This window comes from Marmota marmota, unplaced genomic scaffold (assembly GCF_001458135.2).
Source record: "Marmota marmota marmota unplaced genomic scaffold, marMar, whole genome shotgun sequence".
Lineage (NCBI taxonomy): Eukaryota > Metazoa > Chordata > Mammalia > Rodentia > Sciuridae > Marmota > Marmota marmota.
The window spans coordinates 5,287,392-5,307,557 of NW_026000051.1; the positions used below are offsets into that span (position 1 = coordinate 5,287,392).

At 46.0% G+C, this 20,166-nt stretch overlaps 1 protein-coding gene across 4 annotated transcripts in view; it reads right to left on the reverse strand.

Annotated features, from left to right (window-relative positions):
* Positions 1–2,293, reverse strand: part of Mvb12b (multivesicular body subunit 12B) — a 167,210-nt gene extending 164,917 nt beyond the window's left edge. The window contains exons 1-2 of one of the 4 annotated variants that reach the window (XM_048813036.1): positions 1,916–2,293; positions 1,670–1,792 (exon numbers count right to left, since the gene is read on the reverse strand). In XM_048813036.1, coding sequence (XP_048668993.1) covers positions 1,670–1,780 — 111 coding nt within the window. In that variant the 5' untranslated portion in view covers positions 1,781–1,792; positions 1,916–2,293. Of the gene's footprint in view, positions 1–1,584; positions 1,793–1,915 lie in introns of those variants that run through there. The other 3 variants (XM_048813035.1, XM_048813037.1, XM_048813038.1) reach the window with 3 other exon arrangements.
* Between the last annotated feature and the right edge of the window lie 17,873 nt (positions 2,294–20,166).

Genomic DNA, 20,166 nt, shown 5'->3' on the forward strand with positions numbered 1-20,166 from the left:
ACCCCAAAGGTGCCAACAGAATGTCATAGATGCAGATCAACAGGGGAGCAACAGCAGGACAGCAAGCCAGGCCCAGTGTTCAAGCTCCCCAGAGGCCTCCCAGGAGAGGGACCCCAGGGCCCATCCTCCCACAGGGCGAGCGCTCAGCCTATCTTGATTCACCATCCAACTCATCCAAAGACACTTCGGCTTCTCAAATCAGAAACATTTGTATTAGCTTTCCTAAAAGTTTTATGGCAAAAGCCATACCTAGTGGTTCTACTTTATGGAAAGTTGTACATTCCAACAGGGCTTTGAAGACAGGCAGCAGGTAACCCTCAAACCTTTGTCAAAAAAGATCCCCTCGTTCTTTCACTTTTAAAATGTTTAAAACATTCTGAAAAGTTGGGAAAGTGATGTGGAGCATTTTAACAGGCCCCTCTGCCTGCACTCAGATCCACACTGACCCACCTGGCACAGCCTGTGTGACTGCAGCGGTTCTCAGTTGGGCTGATTTTACCCACCCTTCCCTCCTCCTGGGATCATCTGGAAATATCTGGAGACATTTCTGATCATCTCCACTGGGGGAAGAGTGGCAGCTGCTACTCCCTGGACTGGGTGGAGGCCAGGGACGTTCAGCCTCCTGTGATGCACAGGAGTCCCACAGCACAGAGCTGCAGGACTGTCTGGCCCCAAATGCCAACAGCACTAGACTAAGAATCCGGGACTCAGGGCTTCTTCAGGACCAGGCCTCTGGGCCTTCCCACCCCAGGACGTAGGATGCTGACCTAATCACATGAGGTGTTTTTTTCTGTGCTGGCTAAGGAGACCAGCACTCTTCTATTTTTATGTATTCTTGATATACATTTTTAATGTACAAGAATAAAGTGTAAACAAAATGAGGAAGTAAAAATAAGATCACCTTAGAATCTCAAACACAGAATGACATTCACCATTAACCCCCTGGTGTCACTCTGCACTTTTTAAGCTCCACCCGTGTGGGAATTTGTCACTGAACTAACAGAAGGGCCAGTCCTGTCGTATGGGACTACTGCGCACAGCACGAGGTGTGGGGCAAAGCAAGTGCTCCACCAAGCGTGTGCTTGGAGGAGGTCTGGTCCTGATTAGTCACCATATTCAAGGACAAGGACTCTGTCACCTCACTTCTTAGAGCTTAAGTTCTAATTGACAAAGCAGAGACAAAACTGTGTGTTCTCCCAGACTTCCAGGGACTCAGAGAGCTAAAAGAATTCACGGACAGGACATTTCTGTGAACTGCAAAGAGCCATACGGCGTACGACAACACATTTGTAGCATTTATACATGTATGACAACCACCAGGGTCTTTCACAGAGTTTTGGATCCTTGTCATGAAGTGTCACAACTAGAAGTGACTTTGGAAATCAGTGAGCCCAACCCCTTAATTTTTCAGAAGGTGAAAATGACCGTCACTGAAGTCAAATGACTCAGCCACAGCCAAAGCCAGGATACAGCCCTGACTGGCTCTGTCTTCTTACTCCCAAACCAGCACATTCCCAGAGCCCTCCCACTGGCACTGGTCTCCCACCTCTGATTAAGTTCCTAGAGGGAAGAAGCACATCTTACACACAGGATCAGAAGATCTCGGACACAGGAGGTAAATATTTGCTGAATCAGTGAGCAAAGTGTACAAACTAGCGTCTTGACTCACTACATCATAGCCTGCTGGGGCTCGGTTCCGGGAAGCCACCACCCCGACTCCCGTGATGGGGTCCATGGACGTCTCTGGCAAGGCTTCCGAAAGGTCTTTGACTTCAGGCATGGTGGATTGGTCCTGGTTCAGAAAAAAGAAAAAGAAAGCACAGAATTCAAACTTAGTGTTTAAGACAAACAATACAAAGTCTCAGCAACCAGAACCCTAATACACGGCAATTGTCCCCAGCCACACGCCACACACCTGAGCTGGCTGACCCTTCACTCAGACCAAGAATTCAATCACCTCTGGCCTCTGCTCTCCTCAAGTGAGCTTTGAAAACTGAGGGCTTGTCCCTGCCTGCTTCCAGGAGGAAATTTCGACTCAAACCCAAAAGCACATCATTCTTAACTCCACCGTCCAGCTGTCTGATTTTGTAACAGACACCAGCAGCTCCACTGAGGATTGCTCAGACGTGGCTATGTCTAACGACAGCCTCTGTTTCTCTCCCTTCTGCTCACTCCTTCTGGAGGTGTAGGCTTCCAAGCGCACTGCCTCTACCGTGCCGTGCCGAGGCTGAGCTCTGCAAACATGCAAGCAGCTTTGCAAATACAGAGAAGTGTTCTGGGCACTGGGCAAAGGCAGAGCATTGAGTTCAGGCTCTATCACATTCTAGCTGGTGACCTAGAGCAAGAAGCCAAACCTCCTGGAGCCTCAATTTTTCTCTACTATAAAATGGAGTCATGATACTTACACTCTGAAAATTGGTGCAAGAACTAAGAGCATCAAAGTAAAAGAAGGGCTTGGAGAGGTCCCTGACATGGAGTGGGCACTTAATAAAAAAGCAGATGAGACTGGCAGAATTGGGGCAACAGACCCAGAGTGACTGGCCAGAAACAAAGGCAGCACCACCCCTAGAGGACTGGCAGATCCCTTTGTTGTGTTTAACCCCAGGTCACGTGGGCACTTACTCAAAGCTAAACACTGACAATGACCCTAATTCTTGCTGGTGAAAGGGAGGGGAAATGGAATTATTCTGCTGCTGCAGACTGCCTCTTGACAGGGCCAGAGGAGACAGGTGTAGGGTGGACAGCACTGTACTCAGGCAGTCCAAGTGGCCAGTGCACCAGAAAGCAAATAAAGAAGGCAACACCTTATGTAAATGAACTTAAGTACTTTTAAAGAAGCAGCAGTGAAAAGAGCAAGTTAAATTCCACCTCCTTCTGTAACAATTAAACTCCACTGACTATAGTTCTGCCAGCTCTCTTAAGGCCAGTTACTACTTCAAAAGAAAACCAAACACCCTGCCTAACTAGGCAGGTAGGAGGAACATTCTTAGCCTGGAATCAGAAAAGGCAGGGCTGAAGGATGTTGGCTCAATGGTAGAGTGTTTGCCTTGCATACACGAAAACCTGGATTGCACCCCCAGTACAGCAGCAGGGAAAAGAAAATCAGAAAGAACAGGGGACCACTAGAAATGACTGCAGGCTGCTAATTAGGAACAGTCAAAATGCTGCACGCAAGTCACACATGCAACCGGTGGAACCCACAGAAAGCTACAGAAACGGACTTGCCAATACATTGATAAAGTTGCCCAAGTCTAGGGCAGGGGTAGAAACCATACTGCATCATTTCCTATTTTCAAATTTCATTTACCAGGCAGGTTTATCTGCATAAAGCACGAAGGTTAGTGCTTCCTGTATCCAGTAGGCATTAAATATTTATTGAGTGGCTATGCATGCAGGCCCCCAATACAGATTTTGAGTTAAATATCTGTAGCTGCCTGATTCAAAACAAGCACTGATCAAATAGTCTGCACTCAAAAAATCGTGTCTTATTGGGAAGGTGAAAACGACGTTGCTGCAGCGTACATGATACTGGTACCTGCTGTCGGATACCAAAAGTGCTTTGCAAAAGTAACGACTCATTAACAGAATGGAGGAATTCTGCCAGTGCTCACTACCGCACTGAGGATTGATAAAGAGCATGTGGGTACTTGTTTGTTAAGACACTACTGCCTCTACTATCAGAGCGAGGGAAGGTGAAAGAAAAGGGGTGTGTGGGGTGGGGGGCCAAGGTGAGCATACATCAGAGGCCTGGGATTCGCCCGCCCGCTCGCCCCTGTCACCCGCAGCCGCTGCCAACCGCAGGAGGTGGTCTCCCAAGATGCACCGGGCGGCCCAGCAGCCTCCAAGATGGCTGCAGGCGGCCTCCAGCTGGGGCGGACAAAGGAGCCTGGGCGTCCGCGCAGCCGGCCTGGCCAGCCTGCAGGGCCGCAGACACTGCAGGCCCCTGCCGCACGCCCCCGCCCTTCTCCCCTTCCCCCCCAGTTGCGGTGCCCTGGGGATCAAGGCAGCCTTTGTGCAACAGAGACAAATGGCCGCCCTGGGTGCGGGGCTGCGGCCCACTCGCCGGTGCAGGAAGCCCCACCACAGCCAAGGAGGCTTTTAATGAGAAACGCCCAAGATATCCAAGGCAGAGGCCATCGCTCAAAGCAGCTTGCCCTGAATTACATATTTTCTGACTGCAGATTACTTTTAACAGCGTCTCCACCGTCACTTCAATTGACCTTCCTAACAAAAGGCCATTTATTAACTAGCACTCCACGCTGCCCAAGCTGCTGAGCCTCCAGCCAGAAGGGAGGGCACCGTGCATCCTCTGCAGCCCAGGGTCGCAGGCCAGGCTGCAGCCAGGGGAAGAAGAAGGATGGATGTGAGCCTGCACATGGAATCTGAGGGGTGGGGGACACGGGAGCCTGGGTGTTTAAGACCAATTTTAACCTGCCTGGCAGGATGCGATACTGGAGAAAACACCAAATCCTTAGGCCTACTTGCAGCAGCTCCTCATCCAGTGACACCAAGACTGCACAAAACACGCAGACATACCTCCGCTTTGTTTGTACAGCACTTTGCAAACCTCAAAAAACTTTCCCAGGCTCCTTTTCAGTTGATGCTCACATCACACCTGGGATGTGACCGGGCCATGTTATCTCCCTATTTTACAGGAGAGGAAGCATCCTGAGTTCTCAGACACTGCAGGGATGGCGGCTGCAGAGACATGGCCTCCCTGGTCTGGCCTGCTTTCCATTGCACTGTGCGCAGAGAGCAGCGACCCGCCCAATTGGAAAAGCAGTTTCAACACTAATTATATTTTAAAATGCCAAAGCTCTTCTTTCTCTGGCCATAGCTCAATAAGTCAAGCAAGGGGGAGAAAAGTACAGAAAGATAAAAGTAACATGGGATTAATTTTCCTCACACCTCAGTTTCAAGACTCAACATTCCCCTCATAAATAATTTACAACAATAAAAATGAGCTAAGGCCATGTTTGTGTAGGATGGAGGTAAATTCAGGCCTAATGAGGGAGATCCGAGCACAGCACAGGAGGGAACAGGTTGATGAACGGCCTGGTGCATGCAGGATCGACAGCACACAGGGGCTCCATTACCAGCCACAAAGCTGCGGGGCCAACCAGGAGCAGGGGAGCCCACTGGGAAACCTTGCCATCCAGCTGTGGCGCAAGGAGGGTCTCTACAGGGAAAGCAAAAGTGGACCCAGTGTTTTGAACAGCAAGACAGTAGAACTTCAGTGTTAAGCAGGTCTGAATCCAAGTCAGTCCTCAACAAAGGCCAAGGAAAGAAGGAAGGTGGGGCACTGAGGGTCCCATCTGCTCTGTCTGCTCCAGATCATAGTGACACTGACCTTGAGCTGTCCTAATTTAGCCTAGGGGTCATCTGGTCTCAATCCCCAACCAACCTCTACCCTGAGTAAGCATACAGCCTCTGCAAAGACATTTGCAAGCTGGGGGCTGCAAAGCTTAGCTCCAGGCAGCTGTTCTGTGTCTAATCAAGAGGTTCTACCCCAAGGCATGAGTGGGTGTGTGCCTGATCATGTGCGCATAGGTGTGGCATGAACTGGGCAAGATGAGGAGGGTTTACCTGATTCACGGTGCACTTTGCCCGGCACACCATGTTTGATGCATACCGTACACTGGCCGGGAGGAACCTGCTGCCCGCTCTTGCTTGCCCTGCTGCCAACAGCGCTGGGAGGCCCTCATGCCAGCATTGCAGCACCTCACCAATGCTGTCATCTCAGGTTCACAGAGAAATGAACTTTAACTATGAAGCCCCTTCACACAGCCGGCACACTGCTCCCTTGTAGCTGATCAAAGAATTACCACAACAGTGTGCTTAATCCCTAAAAGTCAGCAGCAGGGCTTCACTGATGCTGAACATTGTTTCAGAATCAAAGGCCTGCCTCCCGGCCCCAGTCTGGGAGAAAACTAAGCTACTGTATCACAGCTGAAAACTCAGGGGAACTTTGATATCATCTCTGTTTAATTTCCACGGCCATAGTGAGCCTGGGTTTATCTCATTCTATCAACTCCAGTACTGAAATCCAAACCCAACTAACAACACGCAGCCCTCTCTCCACCGAGGCCCTCCCAGCAGCAGGGTGTGGGTTGAGTTTAAAGTGCTTTCGGGGGGCAATGACTGCAGGGGGCAGGGGTGCTGCCTTCAAAGGAGGCATCGGGCCTCCCTGCTGCGCAAGGGAGGCTGGCTCAGAAGCAGGGCCAGCAGCCCGCCAGGGCCAAAGGCATGACCGCACAACTTTTGAGGAGAGTGATTTCAAAGTATTAGGGGGGTAGGTCAAATCGGGCTACTGTAATTGAAATGACAAAACCAGTGGGTTAATTAAGTCCCTACAGAAGGATGAACTTGTGATCAGCTTGCTTGAAATCCAAAGTCAAGGGCACCAAAGACTTAAACTGCCATCCCCTGCGGGGCTGGGGAGGTAAGGGAATGAAAACTTAACTCACCCTGGGGAAGGACACAGAGCAGGGTTCCCACTAGGACTGGGCTGTCCCAGCAAACACTGCTGCCACAGCCAGTGTCCTGGGGAGGTTCTCGGCCCATTCCCAGCTGCAGCGATGGTCTACAGGAATCCTCGTCCTCGTCCCCTTTGGTGCCTCAAGAGTACTAGCACCTTTCTCCTGACAGATTCGCAAGAAGGGTCAAGAGGACATGGCATAGCCTCAAAGGAAGGAACCAGTGGCCAGGCTTCACCAACATGCACTGCCACACACACACACACACACACACACACACAACCAGGCCACCTCCTTGAGGCAATGGTGCAAAGACCCACTTCCTCAGGAGGCTGCGGACTGAGAGCAGGCGCCTGCAGCAGTGGGCAGGCACCCAGCACTGCCTGCACTCTGACCTGGACAGATGACCTCTTGACCAGCCAGAAGTCAAATCCTTCACACATGCTTTCTGGTTCTCAGGTGGCTTCAGGCCATGGGCTGCTGGGACATTGGGGAACTGAAGTAAATATAATTTTAGGCTCTCTTAGATCACAAAGAATTTTCCAGCTAAGAAACTAACAATTATGAGCACCTCCTCCCATCCCAGCAATATTTGTTCTGTTTCTTCTAATAGAAGAATCTGGTACCTAAACACATCAGTTGAATCTGACCAATGTTTGGATTTATATTAACCATCTTATGATTAGAGTCCATAAACTATGTGAGGCAGGTCCCAGGCTCAGGCTGCATCAGCCCATATAGTGCAACTCTAGATCCCAGAATTCCCTCTCGAAAAGTAAATCCAGGATCAAGTTCGACAGCACTGCCCTGGCCCAAGCCCTGCCCTATACAAGCCCAGCTTGACCAAAGCAAGGGAACACGGCTGGAGGGTGTGCCATCCTGTAGAGCATGTGAATCCCTACTCTGACTTGCTCAAGATCACTGCAAATGAGGTAGTCCAGGTCTGACCTGGTGATACCACACTGTCCCCTGGATAGCAGGAAAAAGGAGGACCCCAACAGAAACAGATGCCCTACAAATGAAACCATCCTAGGAGGCCCCAAGGGCAATGGTTCCTGATGTATTTAGTACTGTAAGATAAGTCACACTCCTGTCCTAATGGCCAGTGTCCGCAGAGTAAAAGTTCCATGATGTCAATTCAGTTCTAGGCAAATGGGCTGGCTCTTTTCACGTGCATGTCCCAACCACACCTCCAAATGCAGCTGACCTCCATGCACCCACCACATTCCCTGGCACACAGCAGTCCACAGATGTCTAGGGAGAGCAGGGATGGAGGGGGACGAGACTGCATTCAGTAGTAGGAGTCATGAGACTTTAGCACACGTGAGAGTCCCCTGGAGAGGCTGTTAAGACAGACACTCCTAAGCCCCACCCCAGAGACACTGACAGCAGGTCTGGGGGCCTAAGAGGCTGCATTTCTAACAAGCTCCCAGCTGACACTGAAACAGATGGTCCATAGTCCAAAATGTAAGCACCTAAGAGTAGGCACTTTCTAAGTGTTTAATGAATGATGAATGAATAGAACCAACCTGAAGGTGACCTTTCATGGAACAGTCTCGAAATGAGTCCCCCAGTCTTTCCCTCCCATCTTAGGTCAGCTAAGAAGGCACAATTGCTCCCCTACAGACACCCACCCCACCATTCAGAATCTGGGCCAGGTTCCCACCTCCACAGACTTTTACCAACTGCCCAGCCAGACAGGTGCAGAAACACTGAAAGAACAAAAAAATAAAAATAAAAAATAAATAAAATTCACAACCTATCTGCCCCCCTCTGCCATTTCTAAGAGCTGAGCAATGATGCAGACCTATAGGTGCCCCAGTGGTCTGAAGGAAGAGAGTCCCAGGCCTTCCAGCTCAACACCGCTCCCTCCAAGGCCACTTCCTTCTGACCCAGAGGCCTCCTCTGTCTGCTATTAGCACAGCGGGCAGAATAGCAGGCAGGGCTGAGGGGAGGAGGGGGGGCAGTCTTTGCAGTTAGATGGACCCAGCTCCAATCCCAGCTGACACCTACCCCTGTATGACCCTTGGCACATCAACCAAACTGGGCTGGAGTTGGTCACCCCCTAAAAAAATAATAGAATAATAGACAAGGTGTTCTCAACAGGGTTACAATGTATAGAAATCATCTAGAATTTGCATCAAAGGACACAATCAATAGAGTAAAAAGATAACCCAAGGAATCAGAAAAAGCACTGGCAAATCTTATATCTCGTGAGAGATTACTATCCAGGTCCATGAAGAACTCCTACAGCTCAACAATAAAATCAAACTAACTAAAAATTGGGCAAATGATTGTTAGAAGAAAACATGGGTACAGGCATAGAATTTCTCAATGGGATTCCTAAAGTTCTAGAAATAAAACCCAGAGTTAATCAATGAAATGACATCAAATTAAATTCTTCTGCAAAGCAAAGGATACAATTAGAAGTGTGGAGAGAAGCTACAGAATGGGAGAAAAACTTTGCTGGCTACTCTTCTGACACAGGATTAATATCCAGAACACATAAAGAACTCAAAAAACGTAATATGAAATAAACAAATAACTCATTTAATAATTGGGCAAATGAACTAAAAAGACATTTCTCAAAAGAAGGAATACAAAAGGCCAATAAATATGTGAAAATTTTGTTCAATATCCTTATTAATCAAGGAAATGCAAATCAAAACTACACCTAGCTAGGCACAGTAGCACATGACTATAATTCCGGAGGTTCAGGAGGCTGAGGCGGGAGGATCTGAAGTTCAGAGCCAGCCTCAGCAACTTAGCAAAGACCTAAGCAACTTAGCGAGACCCTGTCTCAAAAAAATAAAAATAAAAAGGACCAGGGATGTGGTTCAGTGGTTAAGCACCCTTATATTCAATACTGAGTACAAAAAAAAAAAAAAAAAAAGAACTACACTACTAAGATTTCATCTCACTCCAGCTAAGAATGGAAGCTATCAAGAATATAAATAATAATAAATGCTGGCAAGTGTGCAGGAACACTTATACACTTATACAATTTATAGTTGTAAATTAGTACAACTACTATGGAGATCGGTATGGAGGTTCATCAAAAGACCAGGCATGGAACCACCATATGACCCAGCTATCCTGCTCCTCAGTATTTACCCAGAAGAATTAAAGTCAGCATACTTCCACAACACATGCATATCCGTGTTTATAGCAGCACAATTTGCACTAGCCAAGCTCTGGAATCAGCCTTGATACCCATCAACAGATGAAGGGACGCAGAAAATGTGATGTATATGTGCACTGGAGTTTTATGCAGCCATAAAGAATTTAGATCATCATTTGCAGGAAATAGATGAAACTGGAATGAAATAACAGAAAGTCAAGTATTCTGAGTTCCTCAAAAGACAAGGAATGGCTCTACCATACATCCCAGCTATTCCACTCAGTATTTATCCAAAAGAATTAAAGTCATGACTTTCTCTCATCTATGGATGCTAGAAAGAAAGGGGAGAAAAGAGGCTTTTCCTGCCAACAGAAGGGAAGCCAGTAGAATAGAGGACTGGAGAGAAGCAGGAGAGAAGTGAAAGGGGGAGTACTGGGCAAGGAAATGGGCCACATTATGTGACAGGCATACATGGGTATCACAATGAATCCCACTATTGTGCATAAGTAAATGAGCCAATTAAAATGGGCAAAGGACTTGAACAAACATTTCCCCCAAAATGATATACAAATGGCCAGTTAGCATATGAAAAGACATTCAACACCTCTAGTCATTATGGAAATGCAAGTTAGGAGCAAAACCACAGGCTCTCACCTCACACCCATCAGGACAACCACTACCAAAAAATAAAACAAAGCACCAAGAAACTACTGCCAAAGCCGTGGAAAAAATGGGGAAGCTTGTTGACAAACAAAAAGGGCAGCCATCATTTTATGGAAAACAGTGTGCTAGTTCCCCCAAAAAATAAAAAATAAAATTTCCATATAATAGAATTGAAAGTGGGGTCTCAAAGCAATACTGGAACACCTGTGTTCATAGCCAAAACATGGAAGCAACTCGAGCGCCCACCTGTGGAGAGGTGGAGGGACAAAGCCTGGAAGACACATTCAACAGAATATTAGTCAGCCTCTGAAAGGAAGGAAAAAATCTGACCCAAGCTACGGTATAGGATATTTTGCTAAGTGAAATAAGCCAGTCACAAAAAGTGAAATCTATATGGTCCTGCCTGTTCAGGAAGGCACAGAGTCAGAAACTCAGAGGGACACAGCAGAAGGGTGGCTGCCAAGAGCCAAGGGGAAGGGAAATGGGGAGTTTTAGGGGGTACAGAGCTTCAGTTTTGCAAAATGAAAAAGTTCTAGAGATCGGCTGTTCAACAGTGTGAAATGTACTTACTGCCACTGATCCATACATTTAAATATAGCTAAGATGCCAAATTTTATGGCGTGTGCATTTAACAATTTTTTATTGTTGGTTTTTTTTTTTTTTTTTTTAGAGCGAGAGAGAGAGAGAATTTTTTAATGTTTATTTTTTAGTTTTCGGCGGACACAACATCTTTGTTCGTATGTGGTGCTGAGGATCGAACCCGGGCCGCACGCTTGCCAGGCAAGCACGCTACCGCTTGAGCCACATCCCCAGCCCCTTAACAATTTTTTAGAAAGTATCCAGAACTGTGGTTTTCAAATTTCAGCAAATATAAGTTCAGCCCACGAGTCTGTTAAACTTGCATGTTCCAGGGCTCCTTCCCCAGAGAATCTAATTCAAGAGTCTAGGCCTGAAACCCGGGAATCAGCATTGTCATAAACACCCAGGTAACTTGGCTCATTAAGAACCCCTTTATGACTTTCTTCTGAAGGATAAGGGGATGATCTTTTGAAGACTCTGCGCTACTGCTCAGCATCCATGTTTTAAGCAAGTGTGTGCACGTAGATGTATATCTACATACAAAGAGCAAGAGAACAACCTCAGGCAGGTTCCAGCCACAGCAAGGAGGTGGCTCTCCCGTCCTGGGGAACCTGGAGCTATAAGGCCCCTGTGTGCAGCCTGGGCTCCAAGCCCACAGGGCTCTCACGTTTCTGCCTGGAGGAGCTCCACATCTTGCCAGAAGCATGTCAAATAAACCAAACACATGTCCACAGGATGTCCCCAACTAGGGAGGTAATGTCACACACACCCCGCAGTGGCCTTGCTTCCCAGGCAGCTGAAGAGAGATCTGACTCAGGCAAGGCCACTGCAAGCAGTGCACACTACACAGGGAAATCACAACTCCCAACAGTGGCCCTGGGAGCAGAAGGCCGAGGAGAGCCCTGAGGCCAGGGATTCACTGGCCAGGAGGGCCTGGGAGAGGGAGAAGAGCCTGGGAGGAGCAGCTCTTTCAAGGAACCCCTCACTGCCTGACTGGCAAAGGAGGCTCTGCTCATTCAGCCACGGCCACCAACCAGTGCCCTCAGCCTGAAGACATCCCAGCCATGAAGTCATTTGTTATCTTCGTAATGGCACCTCCCAAGCTCCACTCCAACACCACCATTACTTTGCAGTGCGGTGAGGACGTCGCTCTTTGGGCATGAAGCAAAGAGCACTTCCAGCCTGCTGCAGCCAGGGCCCCTAGGGTTCCGAAGCAGAGAGGCCACAGAACTCCCTTACCTCTTCCAAGGCCCTCAGAGTTCACATGGCCGAGTTTTGTAACACATACAAAGCCACGACATTCCTGAATTCTTTTGCTGATAGTCCAGTCATTGCCAATAAATTATTTGAGTATTAGACCCATAGAACCGGAACCTACTGCTGGATACTATTTAAATTTCATGAGGACCCCCACCTCTGAAAGGGCCAAGTGCAGTCACGTCCATTAGCTCATTCAAATCTTCCCTTAGGGGTAGATTTTATTTGTAAGTCATATTTACAGTTAAGAAAATAGGAATTCAGAAAAGTTCCCTGACTTCCCTAGGGTCACCTAGGGTCCCAGAGATAGTCAGAAATACAAACCCAAACCCAGTGTTCACTCTACAATACCATTAACTCCTAATGATAAGAATGAAATAATCCGCCCTTCTGGATGGGTGCTCTGGGTCTGGAGCGCACAAACAAAAACACACCACTCTAAAAATAAATAAATAAATGAGCTTCTCTTTGGATCAGTCCATTAACAAACACTTAATAATAACTGCCAACTTTTATTGATTGCTTGTCACATGATAGGTACTGAGCTAAATTTTTCTTGCAATACTTTATAACTCACCATGATCCTATAAAAATAAAACACAGACATTAGCCTCACTCTGCAGACGAGGAAACTAGACTCAGAAAGCCTTATTAATTTGCTCAATTACACACAGTAGATAAGAAAGTCAAGACTTAGCCTGAGGTCTAATTCTAAAGCCCTTGCATTTAACCATGATGCAATATTCTAGAAGTGGAGAAGGCCCACCAGCAGTACACAGGCAGGGTATGGAAAATGCCTTTAGCCTACATCAGAGACCTAAAAGCAAAAAGGAAAAGAACAAAAAAATATAGATTACATGATTTTAGGTTCTAAGGAACTGGTCACTGCCACGTCAACTGCTCTACATGGGTATTGCCCAGGTCCCTGCAGAAGCCCCATTTCTCAGAGGCTCCACTTAGATATTCTGAGCATGGCACAATTCCTCAAAGCACCCTACAAGATTTCCAGCGAGAAAGGTGTCACCAGCTCTTGTAACTAACCTCTCGAGTACACTAAGATTTTTCAGTTAGTCTGGATCTATGCAGAGCTTATCTTCTAACTTTTCTAAGGCTTTTCTGGTGCAGCTGATAAGATTTGCTAGCCCTGTTAAAATGAGATGAGATCCAGCCAGCTGTCGAGAAACGTACAATGAGATTACACTGAGAAGGAACCACCAGAGACAAAGGCCCCTAAAGAGGAGCTGGCCTGCTGTCTGCTTTTGTGGCTGAAATCCAGGGGCCTCTGGTTCTTGGGTGGGGGCAGGGAGCAGAAGAAGGGGCAACAGCCATTTGCTTTATGCTTTCCTGTGGTCTTCCTCTGTGCCCTGTTGAACAGGCTGTTGGAGGACAGGGGATAGAAGCTGCATCTTTAGTGGAGAGAAAGGCTGATGATTTAGGAACAGTTGTGTGCTGGTAACAAAGAGGACAAAGATGATCCTGGGTCTACCTTGTTCTCCAGGCCTGTCTCTTAGGTTCTGATGTTCCCTGGTCCTATGTCCCAGCCCCTGGCCCTGGTGCCTCACTTGCACTGGAGCGACTGCAGGGTGCTTATCAGCATGCCCTTCTGGATGGGTGCTCTGGGTCTGGAGCGCCCAAGCAGGACATCTCACCTCGCACACAGGTGCCCTAGGTGTGAATGTTCTCTGCTGCGCCCAGGTCACACAGGCCAACGCCCCAGAATATGCCTAAGGGTCAGGTGCACTCTGGTCTGCACCCACGTGACCGCAGAGAGCCGGACCCCGGGCCTGGCGGGTCAAGCGACTGTGCCCAGCCCATGCCAGGTGGGCCCCCTCACCTGCGCCGGGCCCGGGGGTGCTGCTTCCACCCGGTCCCCCAGCTCCCTCCCGCCTCCCGCCGCNCCTAGGCCTCGCCGCCCCTGGAGCCGTCCTGCTCGGCCGCGGGTTCAGGCAGCCCCGGGCCGAGTGGCCTCTTCAGGGAGGGACACCCGCCCACCAGCCCTTCAGGCCTCACTGACCCCGGGCAGCCCCTGGCCTCTTCCCACAGCCCCGCTGCCCTAACGCGGGCTCAGCCTGGCCTCCTTGACCCCGATCTCCCAGCGGCTCTCGGCCTCCCTGGTTTGGGGAAATGATTTACCCACACAGGCCGAGAGCTAGGTTTGGGAGGCCGGCCTCAAGGAAGCTCTAGAGCAAGAGGTTTAAGCAGGAGTCCTGCCCCTGCGGTACTTGGAGAAAGGTACAAGCCAGAGGATGGAATGGAGCTGGCTGAGGAGGGGGGCTCCAGAGCTGAACCCTCAGCTAGAGCGGCTGGAAGGAAAACCATACCAGACCTTTCCCTGCTTAACCAAATATGCCTACAAAGCCCCCGCCAGCAGCCCCAGGCAGAGGGGTGTGTCATTTCAAAGGGTGCTGGCCAGGAAGCTGGCTCATTTGGAGCAGAGGACCATGCAGGAGTGATCAGCATCAATTTGCTAATGCATTTAGTCTCATTTTCACACATTCTAGGCTTTTCCAAAATAGCTTGATCCTAAAGAGAAGGATGCCAAGCAGAATTGGCTGTCGAGGAAAACATCCTGTGGGGAAGCCACTCAAGTGCACACATTCCAAGCATCTGTATCACTCAGAAATGCCACTGGCTCAGATAGTTTTATAGTAAGTTCTATCACACCATCAAGGGACAGACAACCCTGTGTTATTTAAACTGTTAACCACGGGAGGAGGGGGGGGAGAATGAAAAAAGACAAATTTTTTTTTTTAATTTTCCAGATTTAGCATAAACCTCATACTAAAATTCAATAAGGATAATACCAAAAAGGAGAACTGCTGATAAGTCTAGAAAAATACTCCCTGGAGAATTTAATGTGTGCTTATTGAAAAGGGGCTTCTGTAGTCTAATAACTTAAAAAAGTACTGCATGCCACTTGTAGTTTACCTTTTAGAGAATCACAGTGTTAGTATATTGAGGTCTCAGTGAAGTCTAGGAGTAAAGAACCCTGTTTGGTTTGTTTAACCTGGCATTTTCCCAATTCATCTGGGCCAGGACCACCATTCCAAAGCTCATTGATTAGTCTCTAATATGTGAATCGACACACTTAGGCGTATAATAGTTGCAACGTGATTAAATAAAATTTTATCAATTTGAATTCAGTTGACTTGAAAAACAAGTCAAAATCCACCATGATCAATCCATATATATTCCAGAAGTGGAAAGATTAAATTCAATATTAAGGAATCTGTGAATATATTGTCTTGTTAAAAGTAAATAAGTCATGAATTACTACCAACAGAATAGATATTTAAAAGTATTTGTTAAGTCTCAACATCAATGACTTATAAATTTTTAAAAATAGTAAACTAGGAGGAAAATTTAAACTTCTTATGACAAAGTTTTGTATCAGAAGCCAGCAACAACACTAAATACCAGTGATTTAGAAAGTATGATGGAAAACAAGTATAAAGGTGAAATAATAAAAGTATTCTCAGCTGAGGGCTGGGCTAGTGGCTCAGCAGAGAAATGTTCACCTAGCACATTTGAAGCCCTGGGTTCAATCCTCAGCACCACATAAAACAACAAATAAAATAAAGGTATTGTGTCCAATTATAACTAAAAAAATAAATATTAAAAGAAAAGTATTCTCAGTTGAATCAGAAACAAAATAAGGATGCCTGCTATAATTGTTACAACCTAAAGCCAATGCAATAAGATAAGAAAAATAATAGATATGAATACTGGGAAGGAAGAGAACACTTTCATTATTTGCTCATGATTTAAGTGTTTCTCTAAGAATAAAAATCAAGAGAATCCAACTAAAAATATTACAGACTTAGGTAAGAATAACAGCAAAATCAATGTCTTTCCTAAATGTTAAGGGAGAAGTTTTCTTTTCCAAATAGAGGAACTTACATTAGAATTTGACTCCTGGCCTTCTCACCTTCTGGGAGGATGAGTGAGTTTATTTTTTTTGTTTTTTTAGGATGAGTGAGTTTAGAAGAAGTGATTAATGAGTTTAGGAAAAGGAATTGGAGAACAGAGGATTCTGAGTTCCCTTTGTGAATCTGGATTTGGCTGACTGCAGAAAGCAGTCATAAATATTTTTATGTGCTTTCACTATTCAGTAACTGAACCTGTTTCTGAGAGAGATATTATTGTCCTATAATTCCTGCAACTATAAGACTAAATCTATCTACTTCAAGGAGGAATATGCTAAACCTACTTAGCTACAGATCAAAAGCTACACCTTTTAATCATACTTATCAATAATACAGGTAATATTTTTATGTCCTATCCTCTCTTCTATCTATGCTTCAGTTTGTTCTAAACTCAGAAGGGAGAGAGGCATTACTTGTAGGATTCCCCCATGTATGACACTAAAGACTAGGGATTGCCATTTAGGAAGTGTGATGCAAAAAAATATATTCACATTAACAATAAATATTCCAAGTCATGTGTTAAACATATGCTTAACAAGAAATAGTAAGGTACATTAGAAAACTATAAAGTCTTATTGAAGGGCATAAAAAGAAAATGTTTTTAAGTGGAAAAATATAACAAATCCTTGAATAGAACATCTCAACATTTAAAAAAATCATATATGCCCAAATCAATTTATAAATTTATAAATCCACATCAAAGGATCAATGTGATTTGGGGGTGAAGAGTGAGCTACACATGGCAAAATTACTTTAAAGCTTGTTTGATAAGTAAACATGGGGAAATACCCAAAAATGTTGAAATGGAAAAATGAGGGAATATTTCTCTAACAGATATTAAAATATAAAGAGAAACTTCAATAAATAAAATTATGGGCCACAAATGTCGAAATATGCACTTTTATCCCATGTTAAATTCCATTTATAAATGTTTTCTCTTTATACATTGGTCGGTTTGTATATTCCAATAGAATAAGATATACAAACTTGTACATTCCTGGATACCCTTATTTGTTGCTTTCATATGACTCTCCAGGAAATAAAATGAAACTTGAATGCTCCAGCATGCCCCACAGGGCCTGGTGCTGTCTGGACCCAGCCTGCCCCATCCTTTCCTTTTAGCTCGTTAAGTATCAAAGCTCTTTCTTCCCTGGTTTGCCTATGCACTTAGTCTTTACAAGGCCTGGACTCTTCTCATCTTTAAACTCTCAGCTTGAATATCACTCCTCAGAGGCCTTCCCTGGTTGCTTATCTAAATAGGTCCCTGTTGTTTCCACACTGCATTTATGTACTTCCTGCTCATCACTGATCGCCATTTGCAACTATCCATCATTTACCTCTTCAACGGTGAGTCTTTCCACCAGACCCAAAGCTCCACCCCAGGCAGGGGACATATCTGTTTGGTTCATCGAGCATATTTATGCCACACACTTTAGCCCCTCAATCAACATTCTCATAGAGGGGTCAACGTTTAACAATGTGCAACATTAAAGATATGCATTTAATATGTGCACACAGATGTATGTATGTTCAAAAATAATTATTTCAACATTGCTTACTATGAGAAAATATTGGACATACCTTAATGTCTAGTAATAGAAGACTGAGTCATTAAAAAAAAAAAGGCATACTAACATAGAAATATGCCATGGTATCTTGTTAAGTAAAAAGCAGATTACAGGATAGAATGCATTTATTATATGAACCCATCTATTGCATATGTATGTGTGCTAATTTATAATGCATAAATGTTTGCAAATATGTACACTAACTTGTTCTAGTTGTAGATGGACACAATACCTTTATTTTATGTTGAGAGCCACAGCCGAGTTGGGATGACGCTTGGCATTTTGTCAGAAGTAATGGTTGAGAGGCGAGCCATTAAGATGATGCTGGATTGATTCAATTGTATAGAGACCCCTGCTGTCTGCCTTGGGCACCCGCTACTTTGGAGTTCTCGCAAGGATTCCTGGGGAGTTCACGTTGGTTGGTGAAGTTCCGGTGGAGGGAATTCCGGTTGGTGTGGTGTGCCAGAGAGGAGCCGCGTGGGTGGCGTTTGGGAGAGTTCCCGGGGGGTGCTGTTGGAGTTCAAGCAATAAAGTTTCCTGTTTGAACATACAAGTGCTTTGTGGCGGCTCGGTGATTTGGGCCCAGGTGAAGCAGAACATCATGGTGGAAGGACATCGCAGAGGGAAAAAGGGCTGGGGGAAAGGGAGGGGTCCCAGGGAAGAGGAACTCTTCAGGAGCACACCCCCAGCGACCCACCTCCTCCATCACGCCCCACCTCCTCCATCACGCCCCACCTGCCTATAGTTACCATCCAGTTAGTCCATTCAAACTAGGTTGGACTGATTAGGTGCAGCTCTCAAAATCCAATCATTTAACCTCTGGATATTCCTGCACTAACACAGGAGCTTTGGGGGAACATCTCATATCCAAACCATAACAAGGATTAATAGTCATTCAAGAAATATTTGTTGAGTACCTACTTTGTCCTGGAGTGGTTAAATGAGAGGCACCAGGTCCTTAAGGTGCCAGCAGCCCTCTGGAAGCTTAAAATCTAAAAAAAAAAAAAAAAGGAAGTGGTGTGTCTTAAATGCATTCTTTGTACCAGCTTTCTGGGTCATAGCTCCTCTTGATTAGGGACAGTATTGAAAGACTCCTCCAATTTGGATCTGTCAACATGCAGTGCCTCTGTGCTATAAAATGAGGACTGCACATGCTCATGGCTTCTTGGTTTCAACAGTGCTGTTTGTGGGGATTCTATGTTTATTTCTTACATCTATCCAAACTCTTGTGAAAGAGAACCAGCCACATTTGCACACCTGTCTTGTGAACATGTTAATGCCACCTGCCTGCCTTCAGTTCCTACAAGCACCTGTGTGCAATCTGAGCACACAGATCAGGCCCCAAATGGTGCAGAGCAGGCGAAAGTTCTGTTTAGCCAACAAGGCTGATAACTAATGGGATTTTGCCCTTGCTCTTTTAAAGCAGAATCAATCCATTCTAGTTCCCACAAATCAATACAGAAAACAACCTAGGAGTAATGATGTATTTATTAATTGAGAAAGCCCTTTAGGACAGCCAAAGAGGGAAATGCAGGGATCTAAGCTTCAGGAAGCTGCTGAGGAGGTCCTCCACCTGTGCAGATCAAGCTTAGTAAACATAAAGACCTGCTCTCGCTCTTTCTCCTCGATTTATCTACTTCTTTCAGAAAAAGTACTGTTTGTGGCATTGAATGCTCTCTGGGATCTTAGGCTTCAAACGCATTGTTATCCCCCCCATTAAAAAGGTCATATATGTTCATTATTAAAAATTTAAAAAATCTTAATTGCTGCCTTCTCTGATAATGGAACAGTGATTTTTTTTCTTTAATTGGTCTGATGATATGGGTAGTCCCAGAAGGTGACCATGATTGACAAAGCCAATTTCCCAGCCTCCCTTGCAGCAAGGAGTGGCCATGTGACCATTTCTGGCACTTTTAGCAGGTCTGCTGGGGGGTTTCTGGGAAAGTTTTTGCTCCCATCCCCTGCTTGAAAAAAAAAAAAAGACCATTGACATCTGAAGCCCAGAGAGCACTCCTGTGCCTGTGAGGTAACGTGTGAGGATAAAAGTTACAATGTTGAGGATACCAGAGAGCAATGGAAGGACGTGGGTTCTTAATGGCTTCATTCCCTTTACAAGAAGACTGAGAGTCGATGACTTCTGACTAATAAAATAGATGCCTAGTGTTCAAGCTACTGTTGGGTTTTCTGTTATTTGCATTATTATTTCTAAGTGATATGAATATGCTAGAATAAGAAATGGTAGTTTCTGTGTAAACCATCCCCAAGACATAGCCATGGTTAAAAGTTAACACTGGGGAGCTGGAGTTGTGGCTCATTGGTAGAGTGCTTGTGTAGCATGTGTGAGGCACTAGGTTCAATCCTCAGCACCACATAAAAAGTGAACAAATAAAATTGCCGCAGTCTGGCTGGGCACAAATCACCGAGCCGCCACAAAGCACTTGTATGTTCAAACAGGAAACTTTATTGCTTGAACTCCAACAGCACTCCCCGGGAACTCTCCCAAACGCCACCCACGCGGCTCCTCTCTGGCACACCACACCAACCGGAATTCCCTCCACCGGAACTTCACCAACCAA